Here is a 23,375-nt window from a genome sequence, read left to right as displayed (position 1 = left end):
CGCATATTTCTTCATCACTATCTTCGTCACAACGGTTCATTTTATCAATTTATTTAATCAATAATAAAAAAACAAGCTTCAAATTGATAAAACATGACTTGTACGTTCTGGAGCTAAGAATTCGATTGAAGACGAAATAACAAAAGACCAAGTAACTCGATCAATCGTAACTTGTTGAAAGAAAACAATGCAAAGTGTTGCCTAGCAACGCAAACAACACCCACAGAATGTCTAGATTTGTGGTGGGTAGCAGGTATCCACCACAAATCGACTAAACACATATTTTTATGTGACAGACTGCAAAAAAACGTAAAAATATGTTGCCTGCATGCCAAGTGTTAAATTATACGCATTTCTTCTTGCATTTCATTTAAATGATTCAATCCAGTAGGATTGAATTAAATCTACTTTGTCAATAGTACATAAACCAAAGTAGAATTTGCACTCTTTAAAATTTACTACATTTGTTTACCACAGTGACACTCTGGAGATAGGTTCACTTAACAGTGTTACACTTCATTCATTTTATAACTCAGAATACACAAAATTTATATCATATGAAGAATTTCCTAATTCTTGCCACATGTTCTATTCACATACTATAATAAATCTAAAATGATGCATAAAAGAAATTAAACAAAGAAAAAGAAGAAACAGTTTTTCACAGATGATTTGGTATTTTTCATTCAATTAATTCAGTTCTCACTTCCCGACAAGGCAAAAATACATAAACATATAAGAATAAAGAAACTGAGCTCACTGAGCTGAATAACAGAGTGGATATATGAACACATATATTTATATACTTTTGGTGAGACTGATTGCAATTAAAGTACGAGATGCAAATCTAAATGTAATAGCAGTCCTATATACAAAATTTCAACGTCCTGAGGCTACTCGTTTTTGAATTATGCAAGATACGTACATACCCACAGATGCCACAAAAAATTCTCTTCAGAATTAATTAAAATCAGTTTTATAATTTTTTGGGGAAAAGAGTCTTTTATTCTGTCTTTACCTGCAGATTCCACACAAAAACATTGTTAAATTGCATTTGATACAGTCAAAATGGATATTTTCACTAAAATATGATAACCGAAATTTTCTGTACTTCGTACAAGGAAGTAGAAAGGCGGGAAAATCATAACTCTTTATCAAATCAAACTTTTAACAAGAAATATTTACACATGTGCAAAACAAACAGGTACTGTATAAATTCCAAATTCAATACACCAAACTAAACTGAAATATAAATATTTCACTTTTCTTATTATATAAAAACAATACCCATGTGATAAACAGTGGCAGGTAGCTTTCCTGACTCCATGTAATGATTAGTATATTTCAGAGGTTGTATAATAGTTACTGCATTTTGAACTCAAAACATATTTATTACAATTACGAGAAGCTCTTTACATATATATATATATAATTAATGGATAGCATGGAGCAATTATTGCAGTGAAGTATAGTCCTCATGTCGTGACGAACCTGCTTACAAGGGTCTCTCTAGTTAAGAGTTCAAGAGCAATCTGGCGTGTTGTTCGGTTGGAAAAAATCTGCAGACTGAATTAGCACGCCTCCTTAATTTTTCAGCAGTATTTTACATCCGTTGATTTTTTATAGCTGGAACGATAGAGGGAAAACAAGATCATTGGTTCTTCAGCCCTCATGAAATCGAAAGGCTTTCGCGACAAACACAGTGCAGAATGCTCAACACTGGTTGTAAAGTTATGTCTCTTGTACTGGCAACTGGAACGAATTATTGTGTCTGTGATGTCAGACCATGCTATCTGGCACATTGTAAAAGCATGGAAGCTGTGATTTGCAGGGATTGTTCAAACGATTTCCTCAACTCTGTACCCATTATTGTTAGTATCTTTACAATTTAAATTTACATGAAAAGAGAACAGTTATCTGCAACCCACAATTCGCAAAACCTTTTTTCTCCTCAAGTTGCTGCTGAAATGCTGGGAATTTGACCTAAGCTCGATCTTAGGCTTGCAGGCAGGCTGCATTGTTGTTTTTTATGGTTTTTCCCATATGTAAAGTGAATACAAGCTAGTTTTCCTTACAAAATCCTCCACGAAGGCAAGCATCCCTCTCTTTAAGTTAGTAGCCCTTATGGGCTTTTGCTAATTTATAACACCTAGCCTTTATTTTCTATGCAGATTACAGTGCACAGGTTGAATTGAACAGAAATATAGTCAGAAGTGTAGAATACAGCGCAGAAAATGCTTGGCCTAAAAGTAAATAAAATGGTGCAAAATGTAATTATGGACTAATTTTTTATAACAGATTATTCTATTAAATTGATAAATTATACACTTTTATAACTGAGCAGATAAATGAAAGATTAGACTAAGCAAATTAGCAAAAGCTGTATTTTTATCTGAAACTAATTACTACTAAACTTCAATTTAAAAAAATCTGATGCGTACACCACGACTTCCTTGTACAGAATACTGTACACATTTCTTGTTGCATTTCATTTAAACTTATTTCCACGAATTTCATTAGAGATATATTCCTCATTCAATTAATTGAGTTCTCACTTCATGACATGGCAAAAATACATAAAACCTCAAAATATCTTAACTGAAAAATATATAAAAATATAAAACACCAAAACAATTTTTACAATAAAAATCAGAACTTAAATGCAAAAGCTAGCAATTCGGCCAGTGCGCAAGAAGGCACATTTCTTGATGCACAAAACTGAAAGTTTATTTTTGGTTCCACTCGGCAAAAAGACACTGAGTGTGCAGAAACTGACTTAAATCACTATTCTGCTAAGTTTCAAATGTAAACAAATATGGCTGCTATTGTAAAAAAATTAGGCTTAGCCACCCTTAAACAACTTTTAATTTGTTGATAATTCTACAATTATTGCATGCAGATTAACTAAAGGTATAAAAATCTTAACCGGAGGAGATTTAGATAGATACATAAAGATAACATAATTCAATCATATTTTTAAAGCAAAAAAATGCACAATTTACCAACATACAAGAATAAAAAACACTGTGCTCACAGAGCTGAATAACAGAGAAAGCATATATATATACTTTTGGTGCGGCCAATTTCAACTTAAAAGGAATGTGCACAACTACATGTTATAGCAGTCCTATATACAAAATTTCAACTTTCTTAGGCTATGCATTTTCGTGTTATGCGAGATACGTACGTACAGATGTCACGAAAAAGTATCTTCTGAATCCCTTTTAAATCTTTTTCAGGGTTTGTACACATTTCTGCACAGGGAAATTAAGGACTTGTGCACCATTAATGAAAAAAATTAAGGCCCATATCAGCAAGAGGGAACTGAATAAATTCAATTAAGGATATTATCTATAGCTGAACTTCACTTTTGTAATACCATCCAAAGAATAAAAGAGATCCGTAAGCAGGATGAATTATTATTAAACATAATTTAATAAAAATAATTATAAAACAAATTTGAGAATAAAATCAACTTTATAAAATTTATCAAGTATCATTAAGCATTTTACACTAATAAATAGTTGGACATATTTGAAAGAAGATTAGTGACATTTTATTTATGTTTTACTAACAGTTTTATGTTGATTTATATATATATATATATATATATGTCCCATTTTGTCACATATTTGCTCAGTCTAGAGGTTTAGTGAATAGCAGGCAGATTTTGTGTCAAATGGCATAAGTTAAAATGAGAAGTAAAATCATAGTCAGCATGACTGGTAACAGAAAACTGGCTGCTGTTACCACTGCTACTTGCCTATCAGAACAGATCTGAAAGTCTGATGTAGGCACAGTTGGCAAGTTTTGAAAGTTAGTTACGTTCTAAATGTCTGACACAATTTCAATGAAAATAGCCATTGGCATCATAGCTTCATGTACACTTCCTAAGGTTGTAACCCAATTAATATACTTTACGATTCCAATAAGCTACTAAAGAACCAGAAGTGATAAGTTGCTTTTATTATTTTAAGTCTCACTAGCTGCAAAGAATAAGTTTTACATTAATTTTTACATTTATCTGCTGCATCTTGTGACAATGGTAAAGATTAATAAAAGGCAATAACTAGCTTTAGCCTGCAGCAGTAAGGGTGAGCAGTTAGTTACAAATAATTAAACTAAGTAGTTAGATACCTTAGTCACTGAAATTTTACATGGCCACTATTAAATTTTATTTTTTTAAATATTTGTTAAAAAAAAGCACTATTAAAACCACAATCTAATTCTCTTTTACAGTTTAAAATACATGTACTTTATGTAAGTACTAAAGTAAGAGTTTTCTTAGATACTTGTTTTTATTTTTTAACTTTTTCTAAGTTACTTTTACTATATTGTTCACATAGATAATGCATTGGTTATCATTAATTAAGGAAAAATAGCGAAAATGATAATTACTCAAAAAGTACTTGTAGAATTTAATGAAACTATCATGTACTTTATGACATTGATTCTTAAATGATATTAGGATAATTACACATTAAAAGCTACAAATCATTCATATTTTGTAGCAACAACACTCGACAAAATATTTATGCACCTTTTTTATTTGAATCCTTCCCAGGCATTCTGGCTAATTTATATTAATTTCCTTCTCTTTAAGTATTTAATCTTCTGATCTTTCCTTCTCTTTAAGAATCTTTTCCAATTTAGAAACTTGTTTCAATATGCAAACCAGTGTACCCACTAATTTCTACATGCTTTATCTCCTAACTTGTCAATCTCCTGATAATGTATCTAATGAGATTCTCCCGATAATGCACCTAATGAGATTTTCATTGATCTGGTAAAAGTTAAATAGTCCAAAACGACTGACAGACGTGAAACAAATTATTCTTATGTCTGAAAGTAACTACAGTCGATAAAGGTTTAAATAAGTCTCTTATTTAAAAAGAACTTAGAACATAAAGGCATGTTCTTATGCTAGCAAAATATACTACAGCTTGTGGTGATGTAATTAAACAGGAACAGTCAAATTCAAACTAAAAATGTCAACTAGTAGTCAAAGACTACACAATTTAATTTTAATCCAAGTTGACTCAGTAACTCTATTGTCGTAACAAATTCAAATGCCGGGAACGATAACGCATAGACAAATAATTACAAATCATCACAGCTGGCAGGAATTAATGCAGTGTGAAAGTGGAGGCCAGAAACACTGTCTTACAATCAAAAAACCTCAGTTTAAAAACTATCTAAATGAATTCTAGTGGGGGAGTAAGTTACAGTAAAGGCTGAATTTATAAACAGCTGTTTAATTTACAAAATAATAACTGCATATATCTTTGAAGAACAATTTCTTTCTCTTTATGTATCAGCTTCTTTCTTCAATACGTTTCCTTATCATTTTTGAATTTTTGGATTTAATTAAGGATTTCTATTATTCTAAAAAACTAACTGCATTTAGAATTTACAGGAAAAGCTAATAATTGTATTTCTTTAGTAATATGAGCATTGAGAAGAAATTTGAAATAATACAGGGTGCGGCAGCGTTCATGGCGTAATTTGACTTGCGTAGGACTGTGACATAGTGCATGAAGGCGTGTCGCATTCGTGTACTAATGAGCTGCCATTTCGAGTGTGACAGTAATATGGATCAGAGGAATGCACAGCATCGTGCCTTTGCTGTTAAGTTATTTCAAGAATAACTAGTCTGTTATTGCTACCCAGCGTATATTTCAGCAACATTTCAACTTGGGACGTCATGGAAAAGTTTCAGATGGATGGATCATTGCGACAGACATGTCCAGGTAGAGTAATTTTTCGTTTTGGTGAAATTTCCTGGCCACCTCGCTCACCTGATCTTTCATGTGCAGACTTTGGGGCTACCTGAAGCAAGAAGTTTTCCGAACACTTTGTGCCACCATTACCGAGTTGAAGGATCGCATCACAACTGCCATTGGCAACGTCCCAGGAAATATGTTATGCCGAGTTATGGGAAGCTTCCAACGCCGCCTAGATGAATGTGTTGTGCAGAGGGGGCATCATATTCAAAAAGTAATCCACACAATGGAAAGTGACTTGCACATTAGTAAATGGCATACCTTTAACTATTAATTGACATAAGAGGTAATAAATAAATTACAGTTACTGCCTTATGGTGTGTTTTTAATATCTTACTATAAACTCTGCTGCAAACTTCCCTTTTGCAGTTTGTAATAATAAAATTAATCTGCAAGTAGGATATATTATTATTAAACATAATCTAATATTTAACTTAATTACAAAAAAAATTACTTCACAATTTTTTCAAGTAATTAGCATTAAATTATAAAATTTCTTGAAATATTTATATTTACATTTATAACAGTAGCCCATATTTTAAAGAAGATTAATGGATTTTTATTTAAATTGTGCCAATACCTTTATACTGATTCTTTCTTTTATGCCTCATTTTGTCAAAGACTCGCTCAGTCCAGAGGCATATGCAAATTTTATGTTAAACGGAATAAGTTAAACTGTGAAATAAAATAATAATCAGCATGACTCACAACAGAAGCTCGGCTATTACCACCACAGATTGAATTTAAACTTTCTGCGTCATCATTATTTCTAACAAAGGAAAGAAAGATGGACAGAGCAGTGCAGAGTCTTGTAGCAGCGATATTAGGAAGCAGTCTGACTGAAAAATGGCACATACTCAGTATTTATAGTAGCGGTTACATAATAGGCTAGCATATTCTAGAAAGTACTGGTCTAGGGGAAGCTCCTAAATTGCAGAAAGTTAATTAAAGGTTGCTGGTTCGCAAAGAGCAAAGCCATCGTATTTTTTATATAAATATATAAGGGGTTAAATACTTCACTTTACTCTAAATTTAAGTGTTTCTGATATTCTGACTCCATTCACAGTTTAAACTTCATGAAATTACAAATTGACTCTATACATTTTTATAAATCAAGTTCTTATTATTTTGGTACTGCTTCATAATTTCCTAAAACATACTACAGACGTAATTTCATAAAATACTAAAATGTCATTTAATTTCTCAAATACTCATCAGCTACAACATTCTCTTAACCAATAAACAATTCTGACCAGTTTAAAAAAAAATTACAACTCTCATCAAAGATTAAAACAGATGAAAGACAGCAATTCCCCCCCCAGTTCCTAGTTGTTCAATTATAGACATTATCTTAATTGCTATTTTTGTTTAAATTTCAGCAATCTTCTTAATTCAAACTGTGAAATAAAAACTGAACAGAAACTTGCAATGAACAATAAAAAAAATAATGTAATGAATGTAACTGAAAAATTTACTAATTAGAATTTTTTTCAAATTTTATTTACCTCAGTCATTAATGGTTTCAGATAGGAATCATGTGGCTGACCTACAACCCAATGTGAGTAACGACTAAGAGTCCAACACGTTATAGACCTGACAAGAGCTTTCTTATCTGATAAGCAGGAAATCAAATATGGTATCAACTCTGGTAGATGAGGGATCATACCATTCATACAACCTAAAATTAATTAATAGCATTAAAATGGGAAAAGAGAAATTCTAGAAAATTAAAATGAAACATTAACACTTTAAATATTATTTCCAAAAGAACTGAAATGCTTCTTTGAGACTGGGGGAAAATTAATATGCAGTTAAATTACAAACAAGATCACTACTTGATACAGCATATTATATAAGCAATACTTTGATTTATATTTCTTCGTGCAGTAAAAATTCATAACTTCATGAAATTTATAATGGCTGTTCTGAAAATCAAAAGTAAAATTTTCCAACAAAATTTGCAAGTGCACATAATTTAAAATATATGATCTATAATTTAACGTATGATTTTATTAACACCTATATATGCATAAAAGATCTGGAAGATTTAATATAAAATACCACCAAAAAAAGCATCACTGGATCTGCGATCAAACTACAAAAAGTTGCCAAACAAATAAACAAGAGCTGAAAAAAATTGCACACTAATCAACTATAATTATCAACTAAAGCAACACCTATGCAGGCAATGTGTTATTCAAGTGTGCTACTGAACTGAAGATTCTTTTGCTGGTTTCAAGAGCAGAAAATTTTCTTAAAAATAAATAAATATATCTGGAAAATTTTATGTTGACCATCGGAAAGAGTTTATCACTCATCAGCTCGGTTTTACTTCAGTTGCTCACATTTTCCACTCATTTATATTACTTTTAATTCCATTTGTTTCAATTTTATATATAATGAAGAGCTAAAACATTTTGACCACCTATTCAATAGCACGCTGCACAACCTTTGGCCTCCAAAATACCTGCAACTCGCCTTTGGTATGGATCCTAAAAGTTCTTGGTAGATGACTGGACACAGGTTATACCAAATGTCTAAGCAGAGAGGTCACGCAAAGTCAAGATATCCCAACATGGTGGTATACGAGCTCTGAATTGCTCTTTGGCATCCCAAATGTACTTTATAAGGTTAAGATCTGATGAGTTAGGTGGCCAGGACATTAAAAGAAATTCATCCTTGTGTTCCTCGAACCACTCCACACAATTCAAGCCTTATAACATGCATCACTGTCCCGCTGGAAGATTCCATTTTAAGTTGGAAAGACAGATGCCATGTAAGGGTCTGCAATTATGTTCAGATAATCTGCAGCTTTCATGGTCACAAACAAGATAAATAACAGTGTCCTACAGAGGTCTATAAAAAGAAATTTTAAAAAAAGTGAAATAAAGCATTTTTCCAAGATTTCCTTAGAACAAATAAAATACTCATTCCTACAACAGCAAATGTACGTAGACTATATATCAACAACCATGACCATACACCGAAGTTTAATCCACTAATTTGAACTACTCTATCACTTTTTACAAATTTATCTGTTCTCCCATAACTAACGCTCCCAGAGCTGCCCATGAGAACATGCCTCATAGCATAATACTGCCACTACTCTCCTGAAAATGGCTTGCTGCACTGGAGGGAGGAACTGTTCACCTGGAAGACTGTGAACCTGACAAAACCATTAACATCATGAACAGGAAACTGCAATTCATCTGACCAGGCAAGTGTCTTTCACTTATCTATGGTCCAGTCTCGATGCTCCTAGGCCTAATGTAGATATAATTAAAAATGATACTTTATCAACAAAGGCACACAAGAGGGACATCTGCTGCACAGTCCCATATCCAACAGATTCCACTGAGCTGTGTATTCCAAAACACTTGGACCTGCACTGATTTAGCTTTCAGTTGAGCCACTGTCTTGTACCAGTTATGCTGTACCAAGTGGGACAATCACCAATGTCCTTTTTATTTAATTATGTGTGCCGTCTAACCCCTTGGTGTCTACTGCTGGTTTCCCCATCATATATCCACTTTGCATAAATACTAACAACAGCAGATTGTGAACAACCTACCAGTAGTGTAGTTTTGGAGGTACTTGTTCTAAGTCTTCGGCCCATTACAACCTGCCCTCTATCAAATTCATTTAGATCAGCAAACTTTCCCACCACTCGCAAAAGTGCAAGAATAATTCCTGACCTTATTCAGCAGCAGTAAAATACAATTCTCCCTTAATCATGTGCCTGCCACATCATCCAGAAGAGTTCATTGAAAATTTTGAGCATAGTCATAATGCTTGTCAATGTTTTAAGTTTTATACGTTCTCATTTCTCTTAAACATGTTTGTAAACTTTCAGAAACACATTTCTAGTTTAAAAAAGGATAGCCGAAATCTCATGCACACCAAATCATGTATAATACTGCAGAATATTTCTTTAGCAAATCTTTCATAGTTTTCAACTTTCATAAAAACTTTTAAACTTCAAATAAAGGCTACATTTTTACCTCCAAATGTCAGCATATTGGTCAAGGAGTTTTGAAGTAGAAATTATTACAAAAATCTTTTGTCAACTTGAACTGATCTGGTTATTTGAGGAGAAGGTACACGGATGGGTTTGCAAAGTTTAACCTTAAAGGATACAACCTATTACACGGCTCAACTGTGGTAAGGTGTCATCAACAATAATTGAAAAGTCTTAGAAACTTTTCACACTTTCTGAGGGAAAAAAAAAAAATGTATAAAACTGTAATATTATAAAGAATGAACATAGTATTATGTAGTTCACTCTTTATAACAGCTATCTAAATTCAACTGAGTATGTTTGGTTGTCAACTGAAAGAAAGGGGTATATTAATGACAACTTAATTCTAAATAACTTGAAAGTCATATTGCAACAATCTATGCATGAAATGATCTCTTAAAATGAAAACATACTGCTATCATGATGAAAAACTTAAGAATTTGTTTTGGGATAAAGATGAATTTGTACAAAACCTAGTGGATGAATTAGCAATTCAAAACAGTAGTACTAGTTACTCATGTACACATTTATATTTCCAGCAGCTGAATAGCAAAGAATTTGATGTTTTTCTTCTGTGTGATGTGAATACAAGCAAGTTTTTCCTTAGAAAACAGAAAATCCTTTGAGTAAGTCTATGAATCTTTGCTTAGTAATTTAAAAAAATTAAGTCCTTCATATATATGCATTTAAACAAGTAAAATGCATATTTAAAATTTGTTTTTAGATACAACTTTTACTTTACATAATTATTTAAACCAATAATTAAATCAAAAATTTAGTTTGATGATTTAAGGACATAAGAATTTTTCATTTCAGCTTAAAATCTGTTTTCGTAACTGTTAATTTTTAAATTTGAACTGGCAAAAAAAACTTATTGACAAAACAGTTACACAAAACGATTTTTTAAATATTGCACAATGTAATTTTTAATTACTACAGGGTTGCCACTCAAACAGGAGAATGAAATTCCCTGACTTTTCCAGGTTTTCCAGGTATGTTTCGAGAAAATTCCAGTCTATCCGCGTAATGTACGTTGGCTGTGCTAACAGGTAAATTAATTATGGTATTACTTGTACTGTGTAGCAAATTCACTTAATTATTCAATAAATCCCAGAGGACATTTATTCTTAATTATTCTTCGTACATTTTGTTTGATAATTTTGTTTACTTTTCTGCTTAAAAAACTTAATAAAATTTAAGATATATACATTGGATAACAACTGTACATTTTATTTAATTATTATTCATGATCATCCCCAGTTCAACACGAGGCTAATCCAGTTCTTATAAATCACAATGCAATGCTAAAAGTTAGGTTACATTTTAGGTAAATTTAATTTGTGTGAGGTGTATTCTTAAAAGGCACCTTAACACTTGAAAACACAAATATTATTGTAATAGGAGTTGTTTTCTCCACTGAAGATTGAGATTAGAATCTGCCAAATCTGGAATAAAATAAGGCTTTTTTTGCAGACATTCTGCAGCTAAACGAAAGAAAGAAATCTATTTAATGATATTTTTTTACTAAATTGAGGTATTTTATATTTATTTCGCAGCATACATAAAGAAAAAATATGTGCATTAAATTTCGTGATGTCATCATACTGTTAGAATTAATTTCAGGATTATGCCAGAGAAAATTTCCTGAAATTTGGAAATATTATTTACTAATGATAAATAAATTTCAAGGGAAGAAACAACATTAAATGATATGAATAACATAAAAATAATTACTTAAAACTTTAATAAGAATAATCAACGATATTTTAGTGAATATAGTTATATTACATGGTTATCCTAGATGATTGATTACTATTTTTTTATTTTACTGCAAAATGACAAGGTATTTATTTAAAAAAAAAAAAAAAAAAGAGAGAGAGAAAAGATTTTGCGGTAAAATCCTAGTATACGATACGGCCTTCACATGATTTTGAAAACTGTCGCCAAGAACAAAATGACCCGTTTACTGCTCATTATCATGTCGCCCAATCCCTCTGTACCATACGTGGAGATTATTCTAACCAAACAACGTCTACGTAAAATGCGGAGGGAAATTTTGCCAAGGGATTTCGCGAAGGAACCTGGCAGCCAGAATTTCATTCTCCGCGATGTGTACAGGAAATTGAGAAACACGTGTTAAGAAGAAACGTTCTTTGACAAAAAAAGAAAACTACGAAAATCCGTTTTTAAATTATTGCGAAAAATCCAAGAAGAAACGTTTTATCAAAGAACGTTTTTTCTTGGATTTTTCGAAATAATTTTAAAAACAGATTTTCGTAGATTCCCCCCCCCTCAAAATAACTAATCCATGAATTAATTTACTTGCGCCAAAAAATATTTTCTTTTCCTTTAAGTGAGTTTAAAGAAATTTTAAACGACATTCATTTTATGAACTCTTGATAACGTGACCTTCGAACTTCGACATCGGTTTCGAGCTTTGGCGACAGATATATCGCGCATGCACAGCTGTTTCCCGCTATGATGGAACTGAGCCACGTCTGTTGCAGAGAGGTTTTCCTTCTTTACAATACATATTTTTTTAATTCTAACCTTCATGGTACCGTATACTAGGATTAAACCCATTTTGTTTTATACGAGAACAGGTACTTTCTTTAGTTCATGCACTGCACATGCTATTCTCAAGGTTACTGGAAACCAAAAGTTGCGGGAAACTTGCTTTGCCTTTCTAAAAAGACAATTAAATTGGAGCTGCGAAAATTGGCTCTATGCCAGCTGCCTGAATGACACTCACGTGATACACAATTCGCCAAAAAGTGATCTCTCCGACGTCGGTGCAAAACTCGCCTTTTTTGGCGGGATCGTTGTATGAAATTCCCTGACTTTTCCAGATTTTGACTAAAACACTTAAATTCCCTGACTTTTCCCTGAACTTTTTGGTCAATTTCCGAATTCCCTGACCTTTTCCGGTTTTCCAGATAGCGTGGCAACCCTGTTGTTAAAATATAAGCTGTAAAATATCAAATCTATGAAATTATTCCTGAATATTACTTAATATTTACACACCACTCTCAATATGTAATTTCACAAACACGTAACAGTGTCAAACAGAAGTCTCTAAAAAAAAAAAACATTAAAGTATTTTTGCAAGGTTTCCTGACAACAAATACAACAGAGCTCATTTCTACAACAGCAAACAGATGTAGACTATATATATCAGCAACAAGAACTTAACACTGAAGTTTAATCCATTAATTTGACCTATTCCCATCATTTTTTACAAATTTAAAAATAAATTATAATCGTTTTAAGGTATTCAGAAAAATATGACAATTAGTTCTTTATACGACAGCAAGTAATAACACAGTGCCTCACTTATATTTATCACTAACCAAAATTTATTTGCAAATTAAAAACCCAAGGTTCATGATTAATAAAATATGATCTAAGTGATGTCAAACTCTAAAGCATACCAACATGCCTTCCCCCTTTTTTTAAACAAAAATGTTTCTTTAACAAAATAAAATTTGGTTTTTAGCAAAATAAAAACTGTAACCGAGTTTTAAATTTCACTTAATAAATATTTCAATATTAATTATCACAATGGCAAAGAAAAAATTCAGATTTATGTTTATCTAAAATTTAAAGGGATTTTTAGACTGCAAGAAATTTCTGTTGGCAGTATTTTCAATTTGCTCAAAGCAGCATTCAAAAGTTAAGCACAATTCCAAATATAGGCATTGATATAAGTATAATAATAAAAAATAAACAGGGTTTACAAGTTATATGTTAGTTTGTCTCTATCCGTATGGCAATATGAACTGTGCAGCTACACAACCAGCAAACTGACTAACGACTCAAGATATGTATAAATCAGAAGCACCAGGTCTACAGAAAAAAAAAACAGAAATATCACAGTACTGAAAGCACAGCCAACTGTTTGCTTGGCCAACTAAATTTACCGATTATATAAACATGGGAAGTTCTCCTGCCTTACCCAACTACTTAGATTGGCATATAAGCAGTGACAAATGCAAAAGCCCCAAACTACTCTACCTCTTTTCCATTCAACAGCAGTTGTGCACATTATATAATCATATCTTTGTGTTCTTAAAACTATGAACACCATATTTACAACAAATATATAATTTAAATGTATTTGCAGACTGCATAAAATTGCAATGGAACACTATGCCACCAATTTGAGACTAGTGATCAAGATTACTGATGTTCTGGTCACTACTTCATCAAATATAAAAACCTATAAATATTTTTTTTAATATACAGTCAAAAGTCGTTAATGCGGACTCGTCGGGACTTCGCCGATTCCGGATTATCGATTTTTCCGGATTATAGATCATCAGTTTAAATCTGGTAAGATGGCATGCAGAAATTCTAAAATTAAAAATATGAAACCGTAATTTATGAAATAAAGAACAATTATGATCTAAAGGGTATCAAAATTTGCAAAAAGAAAAAGCTTAATGTTTATTTGTTTACTTTATTAAACATTTCTTTCAATGTAAGTTGTTTAAGTTTTGCTTCGTTTCATGTGATAATACTTTCTCTTTAATTCTATTAAACAGACATAATTTCTTGTTCAGTTACAAAGTTCCGCTGTTCAAGTCCTATAATTGCTGTGTCAAGAACACTGACTAATTCGTCAATCGAAATTTTTTCGTTTTCAATCACCTCTGTCACTTTTCTTTGCAATCGGAAGCGAATTATAATGACGAGGAACTTGTTTTAAATCATATCAAAGACGGAGCATATCGAGATGAAATACTACATTTGGTAATGAATTATAAGCCAAATAAAATAAAAACATCTGCGCTGAAGATAAGGATAGTGCTGACAGATCAACTTCCAATTCATTACGCGCCTGCCGCGGCGTTCCTCCCGCCGAGCAGCGTGAAATTGATAAACAGATTTCGGATTTCAAAACGTACTTTCGCTTTAAATCCTTTACATATTAACAAATATATATCGGAAATTCTATTTGATATAATCGAAAGTTTAAGCTTACTTTTATAAAATTGCTCTTACAGTCTGCAAAAAATAATAAGCCGGATCCAATTCGAAAATTAAGGAACAATGCAATCATCAACATTAACTGAAATAGATAATTAGATAATTTTAGCTTATACGTCCATTATACATAAAACGCGCACGCGAAAACGTATTCTGCACTTGCGCACACTCATATGCACAGTCGTAAAAGGTCTTACGTGCACGCGTAAACGCCTATGCACATGTGTCAACCCGGCGCATGCGCAGAAAGTTTTTAGTTTTGAGGTCCGGATTATAGATAATTCCGAATTATGAGTGTCTTAACGACTTTTGACTGTATTGCATTTTAAAAACAGTAACATTTTCCCTTATTCAGAAATCTGTTTCTGTGTTTAAATGAGATCAAAGAGAGAAAGATTTCTGTACCGTGACTGATATTTTTATAAAATTAGAATTGTATTTTGAACAATTTTTAAATACACAGAAAAATAGAAGGTAATAAAAACTGCTATTATTTATTACTTCAGAATGTGAGCTGAATTTCAAAAAGTAGAAAGAAAGGTTTCATATCATATTTAATGGAGCAGCACATACTAAGTGAAACATAAATTACACATAACAAACATATTTTAAAACATCTAATTTCTTAAAAAAGTAACAATCAGAAAATAAAAATTAAAAAAAAAAAAAAACATTATAACAAGAAATATTAGGTACTGCATTAAAATGTCTTTTACTAATTGCAATAGAACTTCAAATATTCTTAAAAACCATCATATGGATACTTTTTAAATTAAATGTGTAGGGCGATCAAATATCAGCGAGTCTTTATTGGTTGGGCATTATATGTGTTTGGGCAGTTGAAGTCATTAGGTGGGATTGCCTAGAATAAGGGAACCACAACAGCCAGCTTGTCCTGTGCATTATTTAGTAGTTCTTACGATGAATGAGAGGAGTGTACCCATTTTTACTGAGAAACGCATACAGTTTTTAGTCCGTGAAAACATGAAACAACCTAAATTTACAGCAGACTGCATGTCCAGTTCGGGGAAGCTCCCCTTTCATAGTCAAGAGGAAAGCTTGGTGCAATGAATTCAAACAAGGCATGAATGTGTTGCAAATCAAGGTCATCCAGCATCATTCTCACACCAGTGTGACCAGTGCCCCATCAGTCTACCAGTGTGACTAATGGAACTGCACTTTGCTTATTGAATGTGATCGATGCTGCACAGTGCTGTGCTTCCAATTTTGGAAGAACTTGGTCTCACCTATGGAATGTCCAATCAGACATCAGAAAGCAATTAGGTTTTAGAAAAATCTCAGCTTGTTAGGTTCCGATGATGATCAAAAAGCTGCATGAGTTTGCATTTCTCAGTTGCTTCAAAATTGTTCTGAAGAAGGGGAAGCTTTTTTGCATTAAACTATCACCTGTGATGAGGCATGGGTGCATCATTACACCCCCAATCAAAGCATGCAAGCATAGAGTGGAGATGGAAACCCGTAAAAGCCAAAACTTGATTGACCTGGAAAAGTGTTGGCCATGGTTTTTGGGAGCTGGAGGAGTTCCTACTGTTGGATTTCTTGCACTGATACAAGCTGCTACTGTGGCCTCTTGGATCAAATTAGGCTTCAGTATCAATGCAAAAGATGAGACTGTCCCATCCACGAGGTGTTGATCCTCTATGACAACACTAGGCCCCACACAGCAGGTGTAATGCAGCAGAAACTGGTGGACATGCACTCAAAAATATTTCATCATCTACCTTACAGCCTAGTCTTTTTGATATGCGATTTTCTCGGTTGGACCTCTTAAAGAAGCACTTGGAAGCAAATGATTGGAGACCAAAGATCAAGTGGAAACATTTGTGTGAAACTGGTTTGATACCTGTCCAACTTCCTTCTATGAGAACAGAATGAAAAAATTACCAAAACATTAGGGAAAATGTATCACAAAAGGGGATTATTTAGGAAAATAATTAGTAGAAATGCAGATGTTTCCTATAAAATAAATTTTGTTTAGACTACAGGCTCATTTTTATATTTGATTCACCCTCGTACATCCAAAAACCATTTCATTTATTTTATATTACTAATGCTTCAAATGTTTATATTTAGATTTTTATGTAACAGCAATAGGCAACATTATAAATTTAATATACTTTTATATCAAATATATTATTAAAAAATAAAAACTTAATTAGTTATCAAACGAACCGTATCTTTTTGCTTTTAAATCACACAGCTACATAGATATACTAATTTAAAAGATGAAATAGAGATTTTAAAATCCAAAACTTTTGAAACAGATTGTCATCACGAACAGAAAACACCGAAGTTTTATCTCATTCACATGTCCCAAAATCACATGGTTGATAAATAGCTGATGTAACACTACAACCCCCAATACTTTTTATGTAAAAATGACAGACATGTGCATTATTAAATGATGAACTGATTCTCTACCTTCTGCAATTGCACCTAAAGCCAAAATCCCAGATTCTTTAATTTCCCAGTCTTGGTGAAAAAGGGTTTCTCGCAAAATTGGCAGTAGAACAGGTAAAAGTTCTTCATGAAATACGCTAGCTAAGACATCTAATGCAGCAGCAGAGCATTTTCCTAAAATAATTCATAACTGGTTACAGACAGATATATTATAAAAGATTAATCAGCTTTAGTTTAAGAAATATTTTATATAAACTCATAGAAATCTTCAAAAAAAAATCCTACTCAAATTCCAGTCAGATAAAGAGGAATCATCATCTAAACCATCGTCAGATTCTGTATCATTCTGCAATAAAATAAACAATTAACAGATAAATTTTATAAACTGAAAATTTGCATACATCCAAAATACAGCTGAAAGTTAAATAACAAACATTAAAATAATTTCAACTTGAAAGATTAAAATTGTTAAATGTTCAGAAACAGAATACTTCTAAAATAAATAGAATGTCATCAATCAATTAATGCAGTCAGCTATATAACAGATGCTTTTGAATCTTTTAGAAACTGCTATATTTCTTAAAAGATTTACTATATGCAGAAATATCAATCCCTTGCATTTCACACACTTGTCACCTACAACTACTGTATACTTTCACAGTTAAATGCCTTGGAGAAGTAATTTTATTTTAAATAGAAAAAAATGTGAATACTTTTGTGTTTATTTTGATAATATGTATTGTTCCAATGTACTGGGTTGAAATAAAAGTTTTCACTCTTTTTTTAGGTGAAAAATAGCTAATACATGAAATTGTAACATATTTGCAAATTTACTTAATTTAGTATGACCTCTTCCCATCTAGCTGGTCATAGATTAATGCCTTACCAATAATCAACTGGTTTCAAATTTTAAAAAATCTTGTAACATTGTTTTCATATCTTGTGCAACGTCCAAGATTTAATGGGTCATGGAAATCAGTAATGTTTGAAAAAGATGGCAATCCAAAGGAGCAACGTCCGGAGAAAAGGTAAAACTTACTAACCAAATGTTACTACCAACTTTTTAAACCAAGCCTTTTTTATCAAATGATTAAAGTAATATAGGGTTGGAGTTTAAATTGTCTTAGTGACCGGAAGTGCTGCCCGCTTACGTATCAGTTTTTGCCTTAGCTTGCCCAACTGTTGACCGTATACAACTGCATTAACGATTAGCTTACATTACAGCTTACCTCACTGGATTATTCACTTCATATCCCACCATACACTTAGCTAAACCTTTTCATGATGAAATCCTTCTCTTAACATGGGAGGAGCTGCCTCTGCTATATGACACACAGCCCTTCCAACATTTGACGTTAGTGTAGAGTATGTGTTCTCAACCTTTTTCGTTCCACCCTTTTTACCAGTGCTAGACAATCATTTCAACCCCCTCCTCTAAATTCCCAAATTCGAAAAATACATGCACATTTATTTAAATTTAGATTAATTTTTAATGTGTTTTATAAAATTAAGCATGAGAAAGTATAGAAAATGTTGATAAATACTAAAACTTGAATAAAAGAATTTTTTTATATTCATAAAATAAAACTACATACTTAACAGGTAAATAAAAGGCTGACCACATTCCCCTCCTGAAACAATGAAATTCCTGCGGTTTAGAACCCCTGCTGTAGAGGCTTCTATTTTTTATCACTTGTCATAATTCATTCAAAAATCGTACATTTCTGGAATAATAAAGCATAGAAAGTCCTGGTTCTCATCTGCTACTACTTTTTATACAGCTTTATATACTGATCCAGCAACTTTGTGGTGAACAGTAGCATTTCTCTTTAAAGTGTTGTTCTGAATAGCATTTAGTAGTTAAATTTTAGTTCTAATAGTGTTTTCACTAATTTTTCAACAGTTGTATGAAAGGCATTCGATATAACTCAGTTACAACTTCAGTCTTCATCAAAGAATTTTTGAAATCAGCAATAGCTCAGTTACAACTTCAGTTTTCATCAAAGAATTTTCGAAACCAGCAATGATGTGCAAACGCATCCTCCCCATGCACTTGACAAATAGCTCCTTATGCTCATACTGTAGTACAGTCTCAACTGAATATATACAATAAACAATGGCTGATATACTTTTCATTCTTTGTCATTTTAAACTGTTTGAAATTTTTATGGCCTTTGTATGGCGTCTGTCCACACATTGTCCATTTTATGCATTGAAAATCCTAATGATAATTTTTTTTTTGTTTCTTTCAGAATAAACATTCTTTCTTTTCCTCATAACATGAAGCTTACTATTTAATCTTATTTGAGATTTTGTCAATGATTTCTCATTTGTATTGTGTTGTACAGTTTTCAGAGAATGTATGAATTGATAATACTCACTTTCATTTTGATATTCCATACTTTGTTTTATTCTCATTAAGTGATTTCCAGAAAAGAATAACTGCAGTCAAACTGTTATGCCTGTTATGATCTACAACATCCTAAACTGTTATGATCTACAACACCCCTCCATTAGACATAGCTAAGAACTCGTTAGGCATTTTGATTATTTTTTGCAGCTTGTAGCACGTCATTTAGAAATTATTATTCCAGCACTATACAAATTGCACAGTACAGCTTCCTCATATGTTATCATATTAATATAATACTTGTCATTATAAAAGTGATATTCTCATGTGGTCAGTACTTGATTCCGTAACTGCTTGTATAAATGCAGAACTATTCTGATGCTAATCAGTAAATCTGGTCTTCTAAAGGTTTTCAGAAAACTTCCAAGACACGGAATAATACCATTCATGTATCCTATTTCTAAATCAGCTAAAACATATATTCAAATAGCCTACTTTGAAATTTATGAGAGTTTAAATAATAACACATTACACTTACATAATAAAACATATTTTCTTTAAAATTTAATACAGATTTATTCTTCAATAAGTGTACTTAGTGTATTAGCTCATTATCTGCAAATGTCTCCCTAGCAGCATCAACAGAATATAAAGATTTTAAAAATAATAAGCAGTAAAACTTGAAAATGAAACTTTATGCTTTTGTGTTCTCCAAATTGAAAAAAAAATTACTAGATGAAACCTAACAGAATTCAATTTTAGCATTTGTAAATAGACTAAGTTTTATATGAAAATTACATGAAAAAATAAATTTAAGCAAATATGTAACTATAATTCTTCATGCATAGTCAATTAATATTTATGTCAAATGATGAACATGAATCTGAAACAGCCTTTCCTTTGAAATCACTCATTTCAATTTTTACCACAAAATTTTTAACATTAAACATGCATTAACATGCTACTCAAAACAAATTTAGAATAAATTTTGCACAGTTTATAACATTGCATAGTAAATACTTAATAACTATTGCAGAGAGTTTTATGACTTAATCAATTTGAAAAATACCTCTGTATTGTCATCCATGTGTTTCTGGCTATGAGTTTTTGATTTATGGAATCTGGGCCTTATATCTTCTTCACGGTCTGGAATCATCTCATCTTGTTCAACATTGCCCTATTAATAAAAATCATTTGAACTTTTATATTCAAATAAAATTCTTAAATTCTTAAAAATAATAATAACTATTAATATCCCTGCCACATACAAAAATGTTATTATTTGCAGTTTATTACAAAAGGAAATCCTTCACAAATAATACGATGACTAAAATTTACTCATTACATCAGTGCAGTAATTTTATAGTGCCTTCCCCCCCACACACACACCAAAAAGTCAAAATCTGCAGGGAAGTTGACTCGTGAAAATTTTGTAGTTAGGAAGTCGGAAGCTTTTAAAAAATTTCACATTTGCAATAATTCACATAAACATTTTGCAAGAGAAAAATTGCACTACTACATAACAAAAATAGAAATAATTCCCACTCAATTAGATAAGCATTAAGTATTTCATTTTTTAACTAACTACAGCTGCAATCTGAGATCTAGATTTAAATGGACAGCATCTGTATAATTCTATTCTATATACACATATTTTCATTAACTATTTTGCTCCGTTCAACTCTGAAATACATATTTTAATAACTTTTACTGGAAAGAAATTCCTGCCTGTTCCAAGAAGTAATGTTACTCAAGAAATCATGTACCATACATCGTTAATAAAGCTCCTAAAAGAAAGCCTAGAGTAGCTCCTCTCCGATGCCTGAATAACTTGAATAGACAGCTTGTAGTATAAGCACTAAGCTTGTGAATTCTAGTTCAAAGTGCTTATTCTACCAGACCTTACAATAAAACACTGTTCCGATTCTACTACAACCATTTGATAGATAAAAGAGTTGGGAAACTGATCAGTTTTCGTGAGCAACAAGAAATTCGTCAATTGACAAATTCACAAGCCTGAAAGCATGTTCCGGACAGTACATTGCTGATTTACTGTCATATGGTTGTTCTGCTAGGAGCATGACTGTTTCTAAGTGATAGGTGGACCTTCATGACTAGAGGAAAACCCTGAATGATGGCCAATTGGTAAAACTGAGTCAGCCTAAAAAAAAAAAGATGTAGAAAGAAAAAAAAGACTAAAATAGTGATTATTGGTTTGGTGAAAGATACATCCCTTTGGCATCTTAACATATCAAATTATGGGATTATTTGCTTGCATTTTAAGATTTTTAAATAACTGTCAGCAAACTTGTGTCAAATATAAAAACCCTGAACTTTCTTTTTTTGAAATTGAAAATTCTAGAAGTGTTTGATTCATTTAGTTCAAAGCTATTATTTGCCTGGTGTAAAATCTTTTAATTTTGTTACATTTAAAGATCAAGGTAATATTTTAAGAATAAGAACTAAAATTATTCATAACCAGTCAAATGTGAATTTACTAGGATATTTGATCAAATTGGTATATACTTAGAGAACTGTCATGCTGGAATTAAATAATTCGAACTTTAATGCAAAAAACATTTTGTATAATTAAAGTTAGGAAAACAATTAAGAACACTTTATATAATTGCATGACCTAACTATTTTAAAGTTAAATCTATGTCAAGTGAACCTACACTTTTGTCGCCAGACTGAGATACAAATTGTGCAGCTTTCGAAGATGTGGGAATGCATTTGGCCGGACCTTTGTTTTTAAAAACTGGAGAAAAGGTGTAGACAGCATTGTTTATTTGCATAGTAGTTTGATCATTCACATGGAAGTGGTAAATTCATTATCTTCGGCTCAGGCAAACTCGATGAGTTTTCGCAAAGTGGGTTCCCGCGTGGCAACGCTATCCCGGGATAAGATGTGTGCGATTTTCGATTCCTTGATCATCGAGCAGTTGAATAGAAAATTCGAGCACTATGAGTTCATACAAGAACCGATGATATGAGTCCTGAAGAAACACCAGTAGCTGATATGCCTTAGACGGAGGTAAGTGTGCAATGGCGTAGTAAAAAAGAAATTGCCTATCACTAGTCTGAATAAGAGTCCGTGTGACCACTCATCATAGTTACAGTTGAGTAAGCATAAATACATAACATTCCGTAGGTAATTAAATAATACACAATAAGGAAAAAATACATAAGACATAAAGTAGGAAATATGTACACTATGTACAGAAAATAAGTCAGGCAGCGAGTCAGTACAAATCAAGTCATATCAAAAGAAATCAAATCAACAAAACAACACTCAAGTAAGGGAGAGTGTTTACATAATTAGGTTATAAAAAATTGAATTAGTTTAGATATCTTAGAATCGCAAGTGGCCGCTTGCTATTAATATCAAGTGAGTAGTCATAGTGAGGCACAGTAATTGAACTATTGTTAACATTAGGAATATTTTGGAAAAATTTTTCTGCAAGGAGTGCAAAATAGTTTGAAATAGTTGGTATTTCCAACTCCTCATGGATGGCCGTATTTCTTATAAACCAACGGCTTCTGGATAGTTGTCGAAGCGTAACATTCTGCAAGACTTGCAGTTTATTAATACTGGTATGGCTGGTATATCCCCAAACAGGGCAGGCATAAGAAAGTATGGGACGCAAAAGGGTTTTGTAAATGACCAGCTTATTATCAATAGAGAGAACGGAGTTCCTGCTAATTAAGGGGGTAAGTGTTCGTTTACGAGCACGGAACTTGGCAATAAGCTGTGTAATGTGTGGGGTCCATGTGAGTCGCCTATCTAAAGTAATGCCTAGGTATCGGGCTTGCC

General features: G+C 32.2%; 1 protein-coding gene across 4 annotated transcripts in view; it reads right to left on the bottom strand.

The window, feature by feature from the left end:
• The window catches only part of Tnpo (transportin 1), a 149,559-nt gene that overhangs the window by 87,131 nt on the left and 39,053 nt on the right, over positions 1–23,375 (bottom strand). For all 4 annotated transcript variants that reach the window (XM_085812990.1, XM_085812991.1, XM_085812989.1 and 1 more), the window contains exons 7-10: positions 20,631–20,738; positions 17,497–17,557; positions 17,233–17,385; positions 7,289–7,461 (exon numbers count right to left, since the gene is read on the bottom strand). In XM_085812990.1, coding sequence (XP_085669116.1) covers positions 7,289–7,461; positions 17,233–17,385; positions 17,497–17,557; positions 20,631–20,738 — 495 coding nt within the window. The remainder of the gene's footprint in view (positions 1–7,288; positions 7,462–17,232; positions 17,386–17,496; positions 17,558–20,630; positions 20,739–23,375) is intronic.

This window comes from Stegodyphus dumicola, chromosome 3, assembly GCF_044657685.1.
Source record: "Stegodyphus dumicola isolate Sdum_Otavi_A_Nest chromosome 3, ASM4465768v1".
Lineage (NCBI taxonomy): Eukaryota > Metazoa > Arthropoda > Arachnida > Araneae > Eresidae > Stegodyphus > Stegodyphus dumicola.
The sequence above is the reverse complement of the archived record's forward strand: the minus strand, read 5'-3'. Positions and strand labels throughout refer to the sequence as shown.